The 24484-nt window shown below is 40.9% G+C and overlaps 1 protein-coding gene across 3 annotated transcripts in view; it reads left to right on the forward strand.

Moving 5' to 3' along the window:
* ARID2 (AT-rich interaction domain 2) overlaps positions 1-24484 on the forward strand; it is a 165731-nt gene that overhangs the window by 128547 nt on the left and 12700 nt on the right. For all 3 annotated transcript variants that reach the window (XR_007772046.1, XM_050936013.1, XM_050936014.1), the window contains 3 exons: positions 10334-10482; positions 22854-22992; positions 23085-23170. Coding sequence is in view for 2 of the 3 variants with exons in the window: in XM_050936013.1 (XP_050791970.1) it covers positions 10334-10482; positions 22854-22992; positions 23085-23170 (374 nt within the window). In the remaining variant the exon portion in view is untranslated. The remainder of the gene's footprint in view (positions 1-10333; positions 10483-22853; positions 22993-23084; positions 23171-24484) is intronic.

The following is a 24484-nucleotide window of genomic DNA, read 5'->3' on the forward strand; positions in this document are numbered from 1 at the left end:
GGAGCGCATCCAGGGGGACACAGGGCACAAGGCCGGTGGTCCGCATCAGAGACGCATCTGCACATAAATCTCTTAGAGCTCAGAGCAGTGAGGAGAGCATGCCTTCACTTTCTTCCCATCATAAAGAACAAATATCTGCGGGTCTTTACAGACAACATAGCATGTATGTACTACATAAACAGACAAGGGGGAGCCCGATCACATTCCCTTTGCATGGAAGCCATTCAACTATGGAATTGGTGCATACGAGATCGAATACAAATCATCGCTTCCTACCTACCAGGCTGCCACAACACTACTACCGACGCACTCAACAGGCACTTCTCGACAGAACATGAATGGGAACTGCATCCCGCAATACTCCAACAGCTCTTCTCCCTCTGGGGCACCCCGTCAATAGATCTCTTTGCTATGACCCAAAACCAGAAATGCCCCCGGTTTTGCTCCAGAGCAAGACTCAGGACTGCATCCCTAGGAGATGCATTCCTCATCCCACGGAACAACTACCTCCTGTACGCCTTCCCACCAATCCCTCTGTTACACAGGGATCTTCAAAAGATCGCGGACGACAAGGCCCAGGGTCATCCTTATTGGCCCGGCTTGGCCAAGACAGACATGGTATCCCTACCTACTCCGCATGTCCTCCTGTCACCCACGGGCTCTCCCCAACAGGCCAGACCTCCTTTACCAGGACGACGGATGAGTTCTTCACCCTCCAGCTCCAAAAGCTCCACTTCACAGCCTGGTTCCTTCATGGTTCCAAACCCATGAACTAGCCTGTTCCGAGCAAGTCCAATATGTCCTCTTGCACAGTAGGAAAGACTCCACTTGTAAAACCTATCTGCAGAAGTGGAAGCGTTTTGCTCTCTGGTGCTCACATAATCACTTAGCACCCAATAACGTGACCCTCCTGAAACTAAAACAGGACGGACTTTCGCTCAGCTCCATCAAAGTGCACCTGGCGACGCTTACCACCTTCCATGACCTATTAGATGGGTACTCACTCTTTACCCACCCCACCATAAAATGCTTTCTCACGGGCCTGCAAAATCTCTACCCTGAAATTCACCCAACAGCGGCTGCATGGAATCTTAACCTCGTTCTTCATGCTCTCATGAAACCTCCATTTGAGCCCTTGGCTACCTCCTCTCATCTCCATATGTCCATGAAGGTGGCTTTCTTAGTTGCCATAACATCGGCAAGGAGAGTTGGTGAAATGAGCAACCTGATGGCCCACCCTCCCTACACAATCTTCTCCAAAGACAAAGTCACTTTGAGACCACATCCTAAATTTCTTCTTAAGGTGGTATCAACCTTCCACCTCAACCAACCTATATATTTACCTACTTTCTATTCCAAACCTCACAAGACTCCGCAGGAGGCAACCCTGCATACTCTCAACGTCAGGCGAGCAATCGCTTTTTATTTAGACAGGACTATACCATTTCGCAAGTCTCCACGACTCTGTTTCCGAAAGATCAAAAGGCACGGCTATCCCTAAACAATGCCTATCCAAGTGGATCTCTGACTGTATCAGATCCTGTTACTGTGTGAAAAATCTTCAACCGCCCGAAGGCATTAGAACTCATTCCACTCGAGCCATGCCGACATCCGTTGCCTTCCTACACAATGTTCCCATTCCTGACATCTGCAAAGTGGCTACATCGTCATCTGAACACGTTTGCAAAACACTATGCTCTCACGCGGGACACCACGGCTGACGCCATAGTAGGCCATACAGTACTATGTACAGTACTCACTGCCGCATCTCCAAAGTCCCACCAACCATAATGAGTACTGCTATACAATCACGTAGAGTGAAGCACCCACTGGGACAGCACTCGAAGAAGAAGAGAAAGTTACTCACCTTGCAGTAACTGAGGTTCTTTGAGATGTGTGTCCCTGTGGGTGCTCCACTCCCAGCCCTCCTCCCGTCTACTTTGGAGTACTAGTAGGATTCTCCACGGTAGAGAAGAAACTGAGGAGGGTGTGGGGCGCATGCACTCAGAAAGATTCCAACGAGGCGGGAGATACCAACTGCGTGCATGCGCCCCAGCCAGGCACTGCTACCGAAAATCTCTGATCAACAGCGCCAGGACGCACCATCACCTAGAGGAACTAGAGTGGAGCGCCCACAGGGACACACATCTCGAAGAACCTCAGTTACTGCAAGGTGAGTAACTTTCTCTTCTGGGATGTATTAGCAGAAGTGTTGTAAGCAAGACACAAGAAGTAATTCTTCTGTTCTACTCCGCACTGATTAGTCCTAAACTGGGGTACTGTGTCTAGTTCTGGGTGTCTCATTTGAGGAAAGATGTGGACAAAATGGAAAAAGTCCAGAGAAGATTAACAAAAATAATTACAGGTCTAGAAAACATGACCTATGAAGGAGAAGTGGCCCAGGCCACAGGGACATGCTGGCTGCTGCTTTCTGCAGCTCCCATTGGCCAGGAATGGTGAACTGCAGCCACTGGGAGCTGTGGCAGGCCGCGCCTGCAGACCGAAGGTTGCCAACCCTTGTTCTAGGCTTTACAGTGACACTCAGAGTGACAATCCTGGAATCTTATTATATAGATATCGGATTGGATTTTGTGTTTAAATATCGTATTTAGTGGATTGTCTCAAACAGGAGCATGTGACACATGTCATTGTTTAAAGGTGATTCTCTCTATTAGCATCTGCATTTAGCCAGTCCTAGGTGTAGCCTGAAGGGAGGAGGGAGCTGGCATCTTACTTTGGTGGCTTTCTCTTCCTTTATTTACACGTTTTCTGTTTATGGGTTGTTACTGCCCTGAGGAATTGTGCTGGATTGGTGCATGAAGAAAGAAAAATAAATGAGTAATTACATCCAATTTTTTTTTTTCAAGCTCCCACAAAACATCTGTTGAACATGACCAAGTTCGTTTGTCCCAACTGGCTTCGTAGAAATGCTCTAATGTCATGCGAGATGCCTGGATGTGAGACAATTACACTTAGTTGCCTATCTGGCTTTTTAAAAAAATCAGTCCCTCCCTCAGCATCATCACCCCCTCATAAACAGACGCTTCCATTTTTCTCAAGGCAGCCCACCTGCAGCATCCTTGTGTGGGAAGCAGGCTGCTAAAATTGTGAGCAGGAGTATAAACATTGGCTCCAATCTTCCATTGATCAGTAGGCTGAGTTTCCATGCACCAGAAAGCAAGTTTGTAGCCTCAGGAGGCATAATTCATTCCTATCTGCAGAGCAAATGAACTGCTCAGCTGGAGCTACTAAAATACAGAAGCTCTTCATTTGGTTGTCATTCACTCCTGAAGCACACTGATACAATTAGATTTAAACTTCAACAATTTTCAGTAATTAAAGAGGAAATTTATTTTAATGCCTATCCCCCTACCCTAACCCTCCCTCATATCCCCCAAAATCCTGCTGTTTTTATTTTCCACATGTAAGCTACCTGTGATAAACATAATATTTTGAGAACATAAATTTTTCAAAACCGCTAAGTAACTTAGGCTCCTAAGTCCTATGACTTTGGTAAGTGACAGAGGTGTTTTTGAAAATTTTACTCACATTTACTATTCACTGTACAAGTAGTGGTACACACAAACACACAGACATATGACAGTCACAGTGTGCATGTGTGTGTGTAACTATATATTATTAGGGAGCAGAAGTGTAGAGTAAGGCCCTAATCTTGAAAATAGCTCTACATGAAAACAGGGGTCCCTCATATGGAGCTGCGTGCAGGACTGGGCCTCAATTATTATATCTCAATAGATCATGTATTCCATTTTGTAAAATGTAATTGTTACCAGTTCACTGTGTACCAGCAGTTTTGTTTTTTCCTTACCTTTACTCCGGCTCACTGTTCTACTGACACACATCATCTACAGGGTTTGCACTTGTGTAGCTTCACTGGTGGCTCAAAACCCAGTATAGACCCTTTGATTAGAGTAGTCATTTTAAAAGTGAGGTGTTTTGGTAGAGTGGACAGCTGGATTTTGCAGATGACGGGTCCTTTGTGTTTGTGCTTACATTTTTATCTAAAACTGAAATTTAAAGGATAGTAGGCGGCCTTATTTCAAAGATGTTATTTACCACTTTTAACAGAGTTGCCTGAGGTTGAGTAACATTGAAATATGAGCATTGAGACATGGATTGCAGCATGAATTAAATGAATATAATAAATTTTATGCAGTGTGGTTGTAGCTGTGTTGGTCTCAGGATATTAGAAGAAGGGCTCTGTAAGCTCAAAAACTTGTCTCTCTCACCAACAGAAGTTGGCCTATCAAAGATATTTCCTCCACCTTGTCTCTCTCCTATGCTTTATATTAGGGGTGTCAGTTAATCGCAGTTAATTCACGTGATTAACTCAAAAATTGCTCACGATTAAAAAAATTAACCGCGCTTGTAACAATAGAATACCAATTGAAATTTATTAAATATTTTTGGATGTTTTGCAACATTTTCAATATTGATTTCAATTACAACACAGAATACAAAGTGCACAGTGCTCACTTTATATTATTTTTATTACAAATATGTTACTGTAAAATGATGAACAAAATAAATAGTATTTTTCAATTCACCTCATGCAAATACTGAAGTGCAGTCTCTTTATCATGAAAGTGTAACTTTTAAATGCAGATTTTTTTGGTTACATAACTGCAATCAAAAACAAAACAGTGTAAAACTTTAGAGCCTACAAGTCCACTCAGTCCTACTTTTTATTCTGCCAATCGCTAAGACAAACAAATTTGTTTACATTGACGGGAGATACTGCTGCCTGCTTCTTATTTACAACGTAACCTAAAAGTACCCATTGCTACAGTCACACCTTCACTTTGCAGTGTAGACATACTGTTTCTGCTGGCATTTTGGAAGTACTGCCCCCTACAAGAAATGATCTCAAGAATTTGGGCATGCCACTGTTGTGTTCTTTATTACAGACTGAACAGGTAGCGAAGTCTACAGTTAGAGTTGCCCAACACTTTCCATTATAAAATGCTGTTTTCATTTGCTTATAACTTTGCCAAACTTCAGAAGTTTGGGCTGAAATTTTCCATGTGAGGTGTTAGTTTCAGGCAGATTTTTGTAAAATTTTTGGTAGATCCCTTCAGCCATTTCTTATAATGAAATGAAGGGGGGAATATAGTTATGTTTAAAAAATTGTTAAACCTGTTTGCTGGAGAGCTCTAATGCTTTTGTGCTTTGGAGCAGGGACTTAAAATTCGGCAGGAGAGATTATTCTGGCATCAGGGATGTTCCTTTTGTCATCCCCATGAAACTGCCAACATTTGATCAAGTTATAGTTTGCTGAAAAATCTCAGTTCACACATGCTCAGTGGATTTTTGTTAGAATTTGACAGCTACATTCTCCAATGATTCCATCTGCAATGACCATACTCCATCTCTTTACCGCTCCTTTGTGCTGACCAGACTCTCTCATATACTATCTCTACAGAGCAACTGAGCGTGATCCATCCCTGGGCTGTAGGAGCTGCTGTGTCACCAGGCATAGGAACTGAGAGCAGGAAGACTCTTTCCAGTGCTTTTAGTTCTCCCCTGGTGGTAGCCAAACAGCATGGAGAAGGAGGAAGTTGCCTGAAGGAATGCAGAGACATGGGGAGCAGTGTGGGGGCGGGAGGCGGGAGAGGGGAAGAGATGCAAGGGCAGAGGGACAGCAACAGGAATTCAGAGGGAGTATAGGAACCTGGGGTTGGTGTGGGGGGAGGCTTAAGAGCAGGAGGCAGAAGATGGTGGGGACGACAGCGGAAGCAGAGTGAGTAGGAACGGTAGGAGCTGGGAAGGGGAGAGGATAAGAGAAGAGTGTGGGAGGGCAGGAGCCATACAATGGGGAGGATAGGGATGGAGTCAGGAGCCAGGCAGGGATGCGGAGGGGGAGGGAAGATGATCATGAGCCAGTGGGTTAGCAGCTGGTGGTGGTGGAAGGGTGATAGGAACAGAAGGGTCTGTAACCATTAGAGAACACTCCTCTGTAAAACCTGGAATAGAACCCAGAATTCTGGAGTCTCTACATTCCTGATGATCTAGCAAATAGCTGTGAAACCCACTGCCAAAGTGTGTGTTAGGTCCACATAGAAGATAGCCTTCTAGTGCTACCATATACTCCGTGAGCTCAAATGGTAGATATCTGTATTGTTTATGTAAAGGTCCTAGCCCTGCTGGTGACCTATTTGGGGATTCAGTATGGTTCCACAGGATTAAATTTCTGTTTTTCAGTTTTTTTAAACTTGGGAAATTACAGTTAAAAATATGTTAAAAGAATATTAAGGGTGCGATGTCAAGCAACAAACAAGATGGAGACTTACAAACAAGTGTCCTTCATTACAGAACCCTGACTTATTCCCAAAGCACACTCTGTACTGTATATTGAAGGAAGCAGGGGTCCTGTGGAAAAATGTAATTTTGTAATTAAAGACTGTATCATAACCCATATGCACAAGGGGAGCAAATTAAGGTTGCATGGGCAATCTAACTTTTGAGTGTTTGATTTTGCAATCTTAATTTTCTTTTACTGTTGTTTAATGTGATTCTTATAGTGTCCACTTGAATTTTCCTACAACATAAGGTGTTTTGTGAGGATTCATTGTTTAGTGCTTGTAAAATAGCTTTGCGATCCTAAGATGAAAACCGTTGTATAATTTCAAAGTTATTCTTATTTATGGATAGTTGGACATCAATTCCTCTTCTTTAGGCAGCAGCAGACATATTTTTTTAACTCATGGACCATAGGCGCTACATACTTTTCATAATGTTTTTGTAAGCTTTCCCCTTCCTGGCTTTCATGGTTTGCAAATTTCTTTTTGTTTTACTGTTTTGGCAATTCCAATAGTGCTTACCTATGGTTTGCCAGAGTTGGTATTTCCTGAGTAACTGATTAGTACTCTATATGTTACCTGTAAGAAATAGCAGAGAAAACCATATAAGTATAGTGTACAAATGAAACATGTTTAAATAGTTTGTTGATTTCAGTTCCCATAACACTAATCTAGAAATACTGAGGAATGATGTTGAAAAGACTTAAGCAAAGTATTGTACATAATTTTTGAAGGTGACTTGAAAAGAAAAAATTGACCCTTATCCTTTTTCTCTTCCATGATGCACAAATTGCTAAAGAAGAGTACAGAAGAATAGCGCAGGCATGTACTAACAAAATCAGAAAGTCTAAATGAGTTAGATCTAGCAAGGACATAAAAGGCAATCAGAAAAGGTTCCTTAAATACATTAGGAGTAAGAAAAAGACGAAGGAAAGCATACGCTCTCTGCTGAGCAGGGTAGGAGAGCTAATGCATCAAGAAAGCTGATGTTTTTAAGCCTATTTTGCTTCAGTTTTCTCTGAAAGGTTAATGCTGTCCAGATACTCAACTACAAGTAATATTAACAACAACGCAGAAGGAATGCAAGCCAAAATAGGGAAAGAACAGGCTAAAGAATATTTAGATCAGTTAGATTTATTCAGGTTGTCAGGGCTTGATGAAATTCATCCTTGGGTATTTAAGGAACTAGCAGAAGCAATCTTGAACCATTAGTAATTATCTTTGAGAACTGCTGGAGGACAGGTGAGATCCCAAAAGACTAGGGAAGAAAAACATAGTACCTATCTTTATAAAGGGGGAACACACAGGATCCGGGGTATTATAGACCAGCCAACCTAACTTTGATACCTAGAAAAATACTGGAACAAATTATTAAACAATCCGTTTGTAAGTACCTGGAGGATAATAGGGTTATAAAGAATAGCCAGCACGGATTTGGCAAGGACAGAACATGTCGAAACAATCTAATTTCCTTCTTTGACTGGATTACTGGCCTAGTAGAGGACGAGAAACAAAAGATGTGATATATCTTGATTCTAGTAAGGGTTTTGACACAGTCCCACATGACATTCTCATAAACTAAGAAAATGTGGTATAAATGAAATGATTATAAAGTGAGCGCACAAGTGGTTGAAAGACCATACCTGGGGTAGTTATCAGTAGTTTGTTGTCAAACATGGAGTCCCGCAGAGATCAGTCTTGAGTCTGGTACTGTTCAATATTTGCATTAATGACTTGGCTAATGGAGTGGAGAGTGAGTTTGTAAATGTTGTAGATTACACCAAGCTGGAGAGAGTTGCAAGCACTTTGAAGGACAGGATCAGAATTCAAAATGATTTTGACAAATTGGAGAATTGGTCTGAAATCAACATGATGAAATTTCATCAAGACAATGCAGAATACTTCACTTGTGAAAAATCAAATGCACAACTACAAAATGGGGAATAACTGCCTAGGTGGTGGTATTGCTGAAAAGGATCTAGGGGTTATGAATATGACTCAGCAATGTAATACAGCTGCCAAAAAGGCTAATATCATTATGGAGTGTATAAACAGGAGTGTTGTATGTAAGTCACATACAGTAAATGTGCTGCTCTGTTTAGTATTCGGCAGGCCTTAGCTGGAGTACTGTGTCCAGTTCTGGGCATCACACTTTAGGAAGGATGTGCACAAATTGGAGAGAGTCCAGAGGAAAGCAACACAAATGATGAATGTTGTAGAAAACCTGGCCTGTGGCGAAAGTTAAAAAAACTGAGCGTCTTTAGCCTTGAGAAGGGAAGACTGAGAGGGGATCTTGGTAACTGTTTTCAAATATGTTAAGGTCTGTAACAAAGAGGATGTGATCAATTGTTCTCCAGGTCCACTGAAGATTGGACAATAAGTAATGGGCTTAATATGCCCCATAGAAGATTTAGGTTGATAGTGGGGGAAACTTTCTAACTATACAGATAGTTACGCTCTGGAAATAGGCTTCCAAGAGAGGCTGTGGTATCCCTGTCATTGAAGGATTTTAAAAACAGGCTGTCAGGGATGGTCTAGTTTAGGTGGGCCTGCCACAGCACAGGAGACTGGAATTGATGACTTATTTAGGACTGGAAGAGACCTCCATTTCTCTGATTCTGTGTATAAAGGGAAGCCTGAAAGGTGGGTTTATTTGGGCCTTTTACACACACTACTGTTTTTGTTTTTAACCTTAGGAAGATTAGGAGTGTCAGGTTTTTATTTTTGAGGAGTTCTTATTGAAGGTCATAGATATATATCATGAGCTCTTTTAGCCTTAAATTAAACAAATAAATTGTTGAATTTCTGTTGTTCAGTGGCTCTAATATCTTTGGTGTCATCATCTTACTAGTGCTCCAGTTGTCCAGAGACTTGTAGGAAAAATAGTATGGAAAGACCTGTATTTCAGATGTAAGCAACATACAGGGGGGAATACATACTCTTTTTTGAGGGTAGGGGATCCATATTTCAGCCTTTCTTTTTATATCATTAAGAACCAAAAAGGCTCATACCGAGTTTTAAAAGTGACCTGTAAAGGGTAAAAAGATGATTTTTACTCATTTTTAAAAACAGTCCCTTGAAACATTGGGGGATGGAGGGTGGGTTTCCATACTGAAATGGTTTTACTTCCTCATAAAGCACATTGTTATGTTATATGGCTGGTCAGGAATGCTAGGCTTCTAGCAGGCTCTATAACGGTACACAAGCTAATTTTTTTACAGGAACTCAAAGAATCTTTGCTCATGTGGAGTCCATGAGAAAGTCCTTTAGTTCTCCATACACTAACCAAATCACACTGGGTCATTTTACATTTGAGAGAGAATGAGTGAGTGGGTGAAATTTTCAAAAGTGGTAGTAACATTTGATGCCTCATTTTTACATATCTACTTAAACTGACTTGTAAAGATAGTGCATTGAATCCTCGTAAAGATAGTGCATTGAATCCTCTGTGAAAGGGTTCAGTTTAGGTGTTCAAGGTGTATTGAGTTAGTGAATGATATTTCTTGTAAGTGGAACAGAAAAGGTCTAAAATATGTGACAGGAGGCCAAAAATTGTGTAACTCATACTTTAAACTGCACTCTCAAATAATTAATAACATGACTCTTCACTATAAAGTTACTACTCCTGTATAGTTATTGTTAATGTGCATGTTTTGTTTATTGCGAAAGGTCAAAAATTACTTTTTAAAAAGCTGCCTATGTGGATGCTGCAGAAGTAACCAAATATTGTGTTCCTTTGATTCATAATTCAGTATTTGAATATGTGCTTATATTACAGCAATTAAGATATCAGAAGAATCTGTACAAAATATAATTCAAGGGTTATCAAATAATAATTTCCTCTAGTTTCACTATTACATATGTTACCACTTACTCAGAGTTCAGTGGGTTAAAATCTAAAACTTCATTGTTAATAAAGTGTAATATAAAAAGCAACAGAATAAACTGGAAAGTGTGTGTTCTTATCTTCTAGTATGTTGTTTTAACTCTTTGTGTTTGAAACTTTTCTACAGAGCACACCTGTGACACCGGTACCAACAATGCAAGTACAGGGCCAGCAGATCAATTTGCAGCCTTCTTCATACCCAACACCAAGTCAACATGGCGAGCAAGTGAAAAAACCTGGACAGAACTTCATGTGTCTGTGGCAATCTTGTAAAAAGTAAATAGCTCTTTTATTTGACAACGAATTACTAATATATTGCAGAAGCTCTTATTTGGAATGCGATCCCTGAAAGTACTAACTGTTCTCTTTCCTGAAATATCTCTACATGGTATCAGTCATCTGATAAGAGAAGAAAATATTAAAATTGTATATTATTAAATATTAAAAAATTGCTTTTTATCTTAAGTTATGTCAGTGAAGACTAAAATATTTGTATATAGTTATGTAAGTCACAATAACTATATTCCATAATTTTTCTGCATTACAAATATAGGAACAGTTACTATTTTCTTGTTATACAGCTAGTTTTGAAACATGAAATGTGTTCCCTTTTCATTTTTCCAGTTTTGCAAGGGATGTATACCTTTTGTGTCCTAGTCAAACTCCTCTTTGGATTATGATTAATTTATTAATTGAGTACTAAGGGAATTCACTAGCAATTAAATGAGACAAATCTCTGACTCAAGTTACTTACACTCTGAAATAGACAACACAGCAAGGAATGGTTTTAAAAACGAAAACAAAACAAGAGTGAGGAAGAAGGGCATGCTTGGATGAGCATTATAGAAGTGTAAGATTATAAGCATATTGCTACACATGCTTCTTGGGAGTTCTTTTTAAAATAATATATCAGATTTAGGTCAATGTCCGGAGTAAATACAGGGTGAAGGCTGGTGATTGAAAATGTAATGGTGACTTGGAAGGAAAGAAGAGGGGATTGCATACCACAGAGTTGTGAAGGAACTGGCAATGTCATGAGCAAAGGTGTGAGAGCACACCTAGGAGACAAAGGGAGCATCAAGGGAGCGGAACTGATTTGTCAGAGTGTAGGGTACGCTCAGAGGAGCAGCATGCAACTAGGGATGAGACGTTAGCAGGTGGAATTGGGATGACTCTGAAGGTAAAGATGAGGCATATGAATTTGATATGGAGGAATGCTGAAAGCTAGTTACTATCTACCAAAAATGTCCATGGTGACTTCAGATTGATATTAGCGAGACAGGGTGGGTGAGATAATATCTTTTATTGGATCAACTTCTGTTGGTAGAAGAGACAAGCTTTTGAACCTACACAAAACTCTTCTTTGATGTGGTATTCTTAATTTTCTTCTCTAAGACAAGATCAAAACCCATTAAAATAAATGAAAAGACATCAAATGGGTTCTGGATCAGTCGTCTGAATAGTACTTTGTTCTTATGTGCAGTTAAATAACTGCCATGTTTCCATCTCGGGTGACTGTGTTCATTGGTAGGTGATATAATTCCTGTACTTAGAAAGCTTTTGAAGGCCTTTGAGATCCTTTAGAATGACAGGTACTATATAAATGTAAGATAATATTATGGACCATTATATAAAGATGAATTCAAATTATCTTAGAAATGTCTTCTCTGTCCCCCCACCCCCCAACAATAAATGTATCTATGGAGCCATGCTCCTCTGCTCATATGGTCTTGAATGAATGGTATACAGGATCCTTATTAATTGCTTGATTAGCGAAGACTTTCTTTTTTAAAAAAGCTCTGCTGTTCAGTCTGGGTTGCATATACTACGAGTACAGTATGCTTTGATGAGTAATCCTTTGTTCCTTTTTTTACCATGGTGTTTGCAGGAGCCATGCATCCACAAATTTGTTTCTCAAACATTATCTTCATTCTGGTAGCTTTTCACTGTTAAAATTGACCTTTAGTGTCTACGTTGTTTAAATATGTTTTGCTACATTTTCTAAAAAATAGTCTATCTGTATATTTAGTGTTAGGTTATATTTGATTTATTTATTTTATTGAACAGATCTTTCTCTTATATCTGTGGTTTTTATTATGAGCTTTTGGGTGTGGTCCTGCAGTTTCCAAAGGTCCTCTAAAGTACTTTGGAAGATGTAACCTACACTATTACTTTGAGTGGCTTTGCATCTTTACACTTATGGGTTCTGTGTCACCTTGTGGTGCCTTATGGTAGAACCTTGCTCCCAGCAGTGTCTGTTAGAGCACTCTCATAACTCCAACCTGTCCTCTTGGCATCTCCCAAAGTCTTGAGAAAAAAGCTATGTAACGGACTGAGCACCCTTTACCACCCCAGTTCCTTCCTACCACATGCATGGACGAAAGTGAACCATTCTGATATCTTTGGATCCAGAGTCTTTTCTCCTTGATGTTTGTTTATTGGGGTTAGTTAGTTAGCTTAATGTAGTTTGTTTGTTTGGTTTTTTGTAGGTCAGGGTTATAGCGGAACCAAAGCTAAAGAAGTCAGGTTTTAAATGATGTACATCATGCCCAGATATCTTCGAAGTGTCAGATGATCAGGTGCCTGGGAGAAGGCATCTCTTCTTCTGCCTGTTCCATCTGTTGGATCTTTATGCCCAGGGCCTGCAAGGATAGGCAGACTTGTCTACAGGTCCTGCCACTTAAGGAAGCCATTGAGGCCAGACCTTCTGGATCAGGATGGTTTTGGGACCCAGGGTCCAAAAGACCTCCAACTCCTTCCTTTCATTAACCTAAGGGAGTTTTACTCCCAGTCCTCTTATTTTTTGGCTATTCAAAAGCACCAAAGTTACCACAGCCGCCTTCATATCAGTCATCCGTAAGAGGAGGCATTTTAAGTTGTAGTCTAAATCCAAACAGCCTGCCATCTTTGTGATATCCTTGTTGCAAAACACCAGACTGCAGATTTGATGGGACGTTCAAGAGTCAAGAACCATTCAGTCAGGATCTTTCTACCCTTTTGTTTGGAGGCAGGCTAGCTCATTTTTATTGGCAGTTGGAGACAAGTTACATCGGACCAATGGGTTCTAGAAATGATATAAAAGGGCTATGACATACAATTTGAGAAACTACCCCCTAAAAATTCCACCCGCCTCTCCCTTTTCAGGGACCATTTTCACAAGGATCTTCTTCTTTCAGGAATCAATAATTGCTTCTGACGGGCAGTCGAAAAGGTGCCAGAACATCTCAGAGGTTAGGGGGTTTATTCACAGTATTTTCTGGTACAGAAGAAAGATGGTTGGAGGGGTTCATGTAGTCTTGAATTTAAGGAACCTGCACAAGTACATCTGGAAATTTTGGTTCCATATATTAACCTCTGCCTCCATAATCCTTACCTTTCCTTTTAGATTTGTTCACGACTCTCGATTTAAAGTATGCATATTTTACATTTCAGTAAGTCTCATTCATAGCAAAAACCTTGAATGCATGGTGGAAGGATGCCATTTCCAATACAAAGTGCTGCCATCTGTCCTCTCAACAGCACCCTGAGTATATACAAAATGCCTCTCTGTGGTAGCGGCTCATCTGAGAAGACAAGATATTTTTGCTTACGTTTATTTGAACGATTAGCTATAGAAGGCTGGACTTTGAGTCTGTCTGATCTTCAGTAGTCTTGTTTCTTGGCTATTCAAAATATGCTGATTAATACTAGGAAGCAGTGAACCAGACAATGTTAGTGGTCAAAATGGCCCAGATTTGTGACTTGGATGACTGGCAAGGGCAAGTCTTCTGCTTCAACATCCATTCTCTGTGTTCTGTAATATTTGATGCTTTTAATGTCTGAAGGGTTATGTAATTCATCTAAGGAGTCATTTGACAGCCATTTTTGCCTATCATATTTTAGTTGATGGAAGATCATTGTTTGTACATAATACTATTAAGATGTTTGTGAAGGGCTTGTCTAATATGTATCCTCCGTTGAGAGAGCCTGTCTCTTCTTTCCATTTCAGTTTGGTTCTAGTGAGGCTGATGAAGCCACCCTTTGAACCTTTTGCTGAGTGTTCTTCACATTATTTTATCTGTTAAAATGGCTTTAATTGTTGCTATAACGTCTGCCAGAAAGATGAGTGAACAGAATGCTCTTATAGCTGATTCTCCCTAAAGATAAGGTTGTTCGTTGGCTTGATCCCAGGTTTTTGACAAAGATGGTTTCTGATTTTCATGTCAACCAGTCCATCATTTGCTGCCCCTCCCTCTACTTTAGGTGCAAGGAGGGCCCTGGCTTATTATTTAGACATAACTTAAAGTTTTCATAAATCCACCTTCTGTGCGCCATCATTTTATGTACCTTTATTATATTCCTTCTTATTAATTTTCTTCGTAAACTAAAGAGTTCCCATCTTTTTCAGCTCTCTTCACACGGAAGTCTTTCCATGCCTTTAATCATTTTCACCACACTGTTTCCACTATAAATTTTCGGAGATAAGGTGAAGAGAACTAAGAACTAAGCTGAGGGAATTTATATGGAATTTTAATCTTTTTATAGGGTGCTACTCTTCTTCAAGTAGTGTCCCTATGGGTGCTCCACTGTAGGTGTGTCTGCGTCCCTGCACTGCTGAGCAGAGAACTTTGGTAGCAGTGTCCATTCAACCCATGCATGTGCTGCTCATCGCCTGCCATGAGGCTAGCCACTGTGCATGGGCATACCCTCCTCAGTTCCTTCTCAACCACCCTTGGCTAGAGACAGAATTATAACTGTCCATTCATGGATCATTAACTCTTTTAGAATTGCTAATTTTTAGTCTCCCTGTAACCTCTTTTCTTTCTTTACTTTGTTAACATTTTATTTTGGCCATTGCGCCGCCCCTAAAAGAAAAAAAAAAAAGTAAAGGACTTTGTCTTTCGCCAGCCTCCTGAGAAGGGGGACCTCCATGGACAGAAGATACTTGGCTTTCTGGCTTCAAAAAGTGCCTCAGTTAAAAGGAATCTATTCCAGTGAGTAGTGGACACTCGCAGTGCGTTCACGCCCTGGGAGAGAAACCCATTCCACAGAAATGTAGCTTGTGTCAGCAACTGAAACCCAGATCCAGGAAAGACAAAGAATTGAGGCTCAAACTCCTAATCATGGAGTAAGCCCTTCAACTTCCTGAGTCTCAGTGGGAGCCCACACAGCAACCATCTACTTCAAAGGAGGAGAGCCCAGGGATATGCCCGTGAGCCACTCGCATAAGGCTTCTAAGAAAAGGTCCGTGAGTCCCCATAGCGAGTCCCGATCAAGCTGAAAATGATCTCCGGCTTGTTCAGCATCATCGGTACTGATGACATCGAAGCTGTCTAAATCTGGTACCCCAGGCACACACAGTACCGGACTGACTGAGCAAGTCGGGTTTGCCTAAGGACCCAGTGGGCACAGACAAGGAAATACTGGTACTGTTGGGGTGCAAAAAAACATAAGATCCACCCTGGGGAAGGCTCTGTTGGTACAAACATCGACATCAGTACCGCCTGTGGTATGCCAGGCACCAATAGGCCTTGCTGTCAGGTCCACATCTCCAACGCCATTGGTACAGGCATCTGAGCACTGACAACCACCACCAGTACTGATGCCATCCGTACTGCCAGACTTACGATTTGCAACGGATCTTTTGATGTCTGATGCCCCAGACTCTCCTCTGCCCAGTATCAGGACCCTGGCACTAGGTTAATCCAGAGCCCTTGACTTGCCAACAATTTCCCTTTTCATCATCAGGGTCAGAAAGTGGACATGGTTTCCTGCTGCTCTTCTCACCTGCCAAGTTTCACTGTTGACATCAGACATATCATCCTCCTGATCCACAGCCCCCCTGGTTTGGTCAGCCATGATACCAACCACTGGGTTCCTTCTCATTGCAGTGGCCATACTCAGATCTCTGGCAGGCAGGCTGTGACCTACTAGCAGCCGAGGAGGCACCTTCCTTCAGTTGCTACCTCGAGGGCTTCTGAATCGCCATAGCAGGCAAGGGAGGAACTGGAGGCCGAAGTTGAGGAGGAAGTTACTTCTCAAACCCACTTCTCGTTGTTAACACCAGATGAGACAGTGATGCCCCTTCTGCCATCTATGGCAGCTGATTTTAAACTGTTCCAGGACCTGGCACAGAGAGTGGCAGAAGCTTTACAAATACCACAGCCTGGCGGACATTTAACATTCTTGCACCTGTCCAGAAGCTGTACAGAGTCCTAGCTGTGGTGGCTGCTCATCTGAGAAGACAAGTAATCCAGGCATATCCCCACTTAGATGACTGGCTGGTATGGAGGAAATCCTCTCTCTCTCCCCCTCCCCCCGGTAAGTGACTGACTCACTTCAAAAGACACTAAATACCTTTGCCATGTTCGAAATTCAGGACAACAGAGAAAAATCCACTTTGACCCAGACTCAGAACACACACTTTATCAGGGCACTGTTGGATTCTAGGTTGCAGAAGAATGTACCGGCCTCAACAGAGGTTTCAGACTAAGTTCATCCTCTTCAACCAACTTTAGACTTATCGCAGCATACTGGTAAGGACCCGCCTCACTCTTGGGGCATATATTGGCATTCATGTATGTGGCCCAGTATGCTAACCTTCACCTTCGGCCCATGCAAGGGTGGTTAAAATCATTGTATCTACCAAACAGACAAAGTATGTACCAGGCGGTCACAGTTCCTCGAGAAACACTGTTGTCATTAGATTGATTGATGAATCAAACTCACGCTGTTCAGCACAGCACCTTTTTCAGTGCCTCTATCAACAAAGACTGTAATTATGCATGCATCCTTTCAGGAGTGGGGAGAACATCTCAGCCACCTAAAGATTAAGGGAAGTGGTTTCCACAGGAGTCCACCCTACACATAAATGTTCTGGAACTCAGAGCTGTCTGACTGGCATGCAGGGTTTTCCTGCCTCTCATCCAAGGTTGATGATACATATGCTGACAGACAACACCCCAACAATGCACTCCATCAACAGGCCAGGGAGGCCCAGAACCTATCCCCTCTGCCAGGAAGATGTATTTCTCTGGGACTGGTGCATCTGTCATCACTTTAATCTGATAGCACTATACCTCTCTGGTCCTTGTGGACCTCCTACTACAGACTTCTTCAGAATCTCATTCCTGGTGGAGATTCCTGCTCGTGGACCTACTTGAAACATGTCACAGCAGCAAGTGCCCAACGTTCTGTCTCAGGGGAGGAGCAAGCCCATGTTCCTTCTCAGATCCATTTCTCATCCAATGGGCTCCTGGTCTGATGTATACCTTTCTGCTGTTACCCAGGGTCTTGAGGAAACTGACACAGGATGTAGGTCTGATCATCGTGATAGCCTCAGCGTGGGCCTTTTGGAACTTGAACATTGTGAACCTGACAATGTGATGGTGACCATCACCTTACCAGTGACGGTAATTGTCTTTCTCTGAGATGTGTTGTCCACTCAGAGTCCTGCTTTTAGGGAATTCTTATCAGCAAAAACAACAACCTATATTAAACAAACTCCAGTACCTGTCAGGCCATTATAATAGCCTAACAAAGGGGTAAAAAGCTAAACAAAGCCCGGGAGAAATGAGGAAATAAAGTGTTGAGGCAAAACTCCTGTGTTGACACCATTCTCAGCAACTTTGTTTTTATTGTTGTTGTTTAAGGAATAGATGTTACCCTGTCTTTTTAGTCATGATTCTAAATATTTTTTTTATTTCTGAATAAGAAAAATCCTACCAGTAATGTTGTTGTTCAGTAGTTTAATTCTGTTCTAGATTTGGTGTAATACAGTGAAGCCCTGTTATAGTAAAGTACTTTCCCTCCCTCAGCAAAAGAGTCAGTCAGGATTTCTTTTAGATCTTATCAACACTTCAAATAAAGTAGTGTTACGGGATCCTATTAGAGTGTGGATCTCCCCAGCAGTTAAAATCGTTCTATTTGCACAGCGTAGGCAGAACATAGCCATATCTCAAACCCTAATACAGCCTTTGGGGACATAGTTAAATACCTTTAGATTCTGGCCGAACTACAGAGATAAATCCATTTCAGCATGGCAAGGAATGTCCATATTGTAACTAGATCCCATGACACAGTTGTAGTTGCATATGGAGCCTCCATGCCTTCCACTTTACCTCGATGGTGGTGGAAGGAGCTCTTTCCATCCCTTGATATTGTAGACGCAATCTGCTGTTCATGAGTCTGAAAGTCTGTATTGTCACACCCTGCTATAAGCCAGCTGCAGCGAGACATGGAGCCAGAAATTCCTCCTTTATCTCCTCCTCCTCCTCCATTTAGTGGCAAAGTTTCTTCTTCTCCCCTTCCCTCAGCAAGAGCAGAGTGGGAGGGGGAAGATGATAATCCCTTTGGAATGTGGAATTTGACACATATCTAGAAGATAATTGCTGTATTCTAGGGAGTTAGCACAAGGAACCCAGTTTATAAGTGAGAAAAACTTCTCTGGGTGAAATAAATTCTCTCTCTGTCAGACTGGCACCTGTGTTGGGGTGGGGAGACTAACAGCTGTACAGTTGGGTCTGCATACATGGAGGGGAGTATTGGAGTGAATAGTGGGTCACAGGGAGTCACTGGATCAATCATCAGCCAATCTAGTGTCCATGAGTTTGCAGATATTGAGATGGGTGCAGGTAAACTAGGCTGCAGTTCATCTGTAGTCACTAATGAATCTTTTGCTTCAAGCCCCTTCACAGAGTAGCTGCATTCAGTTTCTCTGTGGGATTCAGGAATTTAATTTGGGCAGATTCTGATACTCTTAGGTACATCTAGATATTCTAGATTAAATTTTGGTTTTGTTTTTAAAGCATGTGAGCTCGCACTGCACTACTGATTTTTAAAATCTGGCTGAGGTGATAGTTCATCTCAGCTGACACATTAAAATACAACTTTCCTGTTTACACTGCAATTCTAAAATATAGTGGTTAAAATGTGTTTGTTAACATGATTTAATAAAACACCCTTTATCTATTCTAGAAACATATCTTACTCGTATTGAGTAACACTTTACTCTGCAAATAGCTCTCCATTGATTTTAGTAGAGCCACTGAGCATACTTTTCAGCATGTGTAAAGGGTATGAGAATTTGACCTTTTATAAGGAAAGTGAAGCTTTGCGTGAGAATGAAAGTCTGTATAAATATATTGTAGAAATTTGGAACTTATGTGATATTTAACAATAGGTGAAATTTTGCCGTAACAGAGTTCCCTATAAATGGGTTCCCCTATATTACGTGAAATCTCTTCCCCTGCCCTTCCCATTCCCTCTTAAAAAGTAACTCACAGGCATAGGTGCTGGAACTAGGGATGCTGCCACACCCCTGGCTAAACTGGTTTCCATTATATACAGGGTTTACAGTTTGGTTCAATGGCTCACAGCATCCCCACTATACAAATTGTTCCAGCCCCACTGCTCGAGGCAGAATTCATTGTATGATATGCCATGCCTGTGTTTTCACCTGGGAGAACATTTACAAGTATGTTATGAAACAGACTATACCATACTAGACATTATAGTGCAAGTAGTGGGATACCCTTTAATTACAGCAGTGCAAATAGCACCATTTACTTTGCCATATTGTATATGTTAATACAATATGCCTAAGGTTAAAAGAAATCTTGCTTTCTATTGGATTTTAGAAAAGCAGTTAAAATTAATGTTTGTTTGACAGTTTAATCTTGCATAAGAAGAAAAAACTGAACATCAGTGAAACCTACACGACAGGCATCCCCTGTCTTAAACAACCACTTTTAAGTATCCCCAGAGTGTCCCTTTGTTCATTCTTTAAAGGCCCATCTGTACTTTGCAACACATTTTTGTTGATCCCTTTAATTGTCAGTTAAGACATGTTTCAGTGCTCAAAACATAGTCTTCAGCTATGGCTATATTAGACTACATTATTAGAGGCGGGAAAAATGTCTATGTACTAGATGCTGCTTACACATATAACAATGAGGCCGCCAGTCCCTGAGTTGAGCCTTTAGGTACTACCACAATACAATTCTTCATCATCTAGGGTGACCAGATGTTCCTATTTTATAAGGACAGTCCTGATATTTGGGGCTTTTTCTTAATGTGGGCTCCTATTACCCTCCTACGCCTTGTCCCGATTTTTCATACTTGCTAACACAATCCCTTTGTGGTACTTGCTGTTTGTGAACCCTTCTGGTAAGCTTGTCTAATGTTATGTTAATGGAAAACTTACTTATTCCAAAACTGAAATGAATCAGTCTCCCTTTTTATGTTATGTCGATTGTTTTTATAGCTTGTTTTTACTGAGTCAGGTGTAAATTCCTACAGATAAAATTAAAATGCCCCCTTGTGGTATGTAGTGGTATCTCAAGTCAGTTGCATTGCTCAAGTTTTAATATTTTCCCTCTTATAAAATGGCTTAAAACGATCAAGTTAAAATATATGTAACAGTTATGTTACAAGGCTGTTTTGAGATCCCTATTATACAAAGATGTTAAAAATAATAGTTTCTATCATACCACCACATTTCCTCCCTTTTGTGTTCAGACCATTTGAATTTTTTTATATAATTTCATTTTGTTTCTGTATAAACTTATTCATAGTAAATGCCGTATATACTCATTTATTAGCCCGTTCATTTATAAGCCAGCCCCCCAAAATGGATAGGTAAAAATAGTAAAAACTGCATGACCCTTTCATAAGCCGACCCTATATTTCAGAGGTTGGAAAATTTTGGCTCCTGGCCTGTAAGCCACTGGCAGATTGGGACATTTTGTTTACTTGGAGCATATTCAGGCGTGGAGCCCCTCGAGTCCCTGTGGCTGGGTTCCCCATTCCCAGCCAAAGGGAGGCACGCCACTTCCCGCAGCTCCCATTGGCTGGGAATGGCGAACTGTGGCCACAGGGAGTTGAGGGATTCCAGGCCTGCAGATGCTCCAGGTAAACAAAACGACAATGTATTAGATATTGAATTCAATGATTCCATTGAGCAGGGGTCGGCAAACTTTCAGAAGTTGTGTGCCAGGTCTTCCTTTATTCGTGGTAATTTAAGGTTTCGCGTGCTAGTAATACATTTTACATTTACAGGCTGGCGGATGGAACCCCAGAATGGCAGCAGGCTGAACAGACTGGCAGCTGGGACCCCAGGCCGGCAGCAGGCTGATGGGGCCGGCGGCTGGGACCCCGGCTGGCAGCAAGCTGAGCTGCTCAGCCCACTGCCAGTCTGGGGTTCCATCTGCCAGCCCCTGCCAGCCAGGGTCCTGGCTGCCGGCCCCACTCAGCTGGCTGCCGACCCGGGGTTCCGTCTAGGCTGGCAGCAGTATGCCACAGTAAATCAGCTCGCATGCCACCTTTGGCACACATGCCATAGGTTGCCGACCCCTGCCATAGAGTTTTAAATCATTAAATTTTGATACAGACCCATTTATAAGCCGACCCCTGCTCTTTGATGCATCACATTTTTACCAAAAATATTTGGCTTATGAACGAGTATATTCGGTACTCTAAAATTAAAAAATCGGACTAAGGAAAAAAATCTCATGGAACTGAATGAGAACTAATAGGCCTCAAAGATTCTTTCTATCCTAAAAAGGGCCCAGTCCTTATAACTTCATATCTTCAATTAGAGTCTTTACTATTTAATCAGTTTATACTCTGGCACTACTCACATGCCTAAAGTTAAACAACTACGTAAGACTTTGTAATTTGGGGGCATATGTGTATATTTTAGTTAATTTTAAAACCAATGTTAATCTTCATTGATGGTAAATATACACAGCAATCCATTTTTAAATGTCTGCATGATAAACCCAGATGGTATCCTATTATTTGAGCACAGTCTAATTTGAATCAGCAGGCAAAGCTTTTAAATATTGTAATTGACTGCAATAAATCAGCTTGACAAGATTGCAGATATGCATACTAAGCTATTGAAAAGCTTATAAACAAAGAGTTAATATACATGAATGGCAGTTGTTTACCATTTATTATTTAATGTGCATGCAGGACAATATCTATTTTCAAACCTACAATTTAAAATGGGCAAAATATTTTTATAGCTGTTTTAACAAAACAAGTAAAATTGATTGTATGCTGAAAACTTCTAAACTAAGTTTCAGACAAACAAGTTGTAATGGGAGAGTTACTGAAAAACAGTTTTTACCCTGACCTGTTGTTCTAACTTTAACAGATACCGTTATATTACATAGAAGACGGCAGGATCAAGTTTTTCATATTTCTGCTTGCTAGTCACATTTTAAATGTTCTCAGTTCAAGTGCTGGCTTGTCAGAAAGAATCTAGGAAGGAGAACATGTGAAAGACAACCACATCTGTAATACAAGGTGCTTGACAGCTTAGTACAGTAGCTTGGATGTACAGAGAGTTTAAACAGGTAGTCCACATTAAAGCCATTGGGATCAATGCATCAAGAGGAAAAGAAATGCTTACAATTTTAAATAATTGGATTCAGCCAAATCAAATTGTCCTTTATTGGTATTTAGGGATGATGGACATGTACACATACTATTGGAAATTGTCATATTTACATATGGAAATTACATACATTTTCAATATGTAATGCATATGTCTGTTCATAAGAACAAAAGTGTTAGCCAGTATTGGATCAAAGGTGGTATTGCTGCTTTAACATTAACCAAGAAAAAGCAATGACAGCATTTTTTACTTTTATATTTTTTAGGTGGTTTCAAACACCATCACAAGTTTTTTATCATGCAGCAACTGAACATGGAGGAAAAGATGTCTATCCAGGGCAGTGCTTATGGGAGGGTTGTGAACCTTTCCAGCGGCAGAGGTTTTCCTTCATTACCCACTTACAGGTACATATTTTCTCACTATTCTTTTGTAAAGTAAAATGTGGAATTTCATTGAAAAGTCTTCAGGTACATTTTTGTTTCCTTTCCTCAAACAGGATAAGCACTGCTCCAGAGATGCTCTACTTGCAGGATTAAAACAAGATGAACATGGACAAGCAGGAAATCAGAAACCTTCCAATAAGTAAGAGACATGATCCTCGTTACTGATAGCGAAAATAGAGTCAGAAATCACTGGAAGAAGGTTGTATATTTATAATTTGATTTATCAGGTGTTGTTCTAGATAGAGCAAAATATAGTAATCCAATATGCAATGAAGCATAAAATATAAATATAAAATAGGTAAGAGAAATGAGTGATTGTAACATCTGAGAGAAAAGATCATAATGGTCATGTAAAGCACAGGTGAAAAAGCCACATTGATGTTCCAAGAGCAACTGAGGATCCTGTGCCCCTAAACTTTAAGAGTCATTGATTAAAGATAAGCACCTATCCTCAGTAATGGAGACAAACGCCATCCTCACTATACTCTCCAAGTTCTCTCCCAGCCAACTAACATTATCTTTTTGATTATGGTGGATCAGCAGCTCTGATGTAGTTAAGGTTGAGAGTCACTTACTGTTTAAAAGACTACAATTCTAAATGTTCCAAAATCCACATACTGACACGGATTATCTCAAAATTTGCTATGCCTCGTGGAATAAGTGTCCAGATACGGGGTCTTTTGAGCAAAAAGTTGTCAACATAAAGCCCCCTAAAAATCCAACTCTTTACAAAATCATCTGGTTCTTTTAAGATTTTTTTATGCACGCTTGTGGCTTTGACCTGCCCCAAACTGCTCCAGATTTATCATAGTTACTGGACTCAGTGCCCTTTTGGAGCATTTCACGTTCAATTAGGAATTCCAGTTTGGTATGTCAGTTAAAAGTCAGAGTTGCCCTGACCCAGTGGCTCTTCGAGTTGGCCCTTCGTGTGGTTAAGGCATGTCAGTTTCGAAGCCAATGATACACTACGACTAGGGAGTGATGTGGCCAGCATCATGTCCAGCCATATTTAACTGCTCTACCCTTACTGATCAAGTACCCGTTTTGCAACTGGGTGAGTTGGAGGTGGCTTTTCAGTATGAGATTGATCAAGACTCAAACCTATGACCTTCAGGATTGTAGCTGAATGTGTCAGTTGCTCAAGCCACAGAGAATGAGGTGCACATGTGTAGCAAAATTATGGCTTTGTTAACAGTCAAAGAGTTTCCAGGCAGTATGTTATCACAGTAATTGGGTGGCTCAAAGATGTATTTTGGTCATGGAATCTATATAGTACCCATGCACCGAGTTCAAGCCCTATCCTTGCAACTGTCAGAGAATGTCTGTTGTCCATATTCCTTGCTCTCTGCCTGCATTCTGTAGGGGCTTGTTCTGGAAGTTTTTCTCAGAGACCAAAATTGCTGAGTTAGAGCAATAATTGAAGACAGCTCAAATTTACAGTTAGTTTCTGGGT

This window comes from Gopherus flavomarginatus, chromosome 1 (assembly GCF_025201925.1).
Source record: "Gopherus flavomarginatus isolate rGopFla2 chromosome 1, rGopFla2.mat.asm, whole genome shotgun sequence".
NCBI lineage: Eukaryota > Metazoa > Chordata > Testudines > Testudinidae > Gopherus > Gopherus flavomarginatus.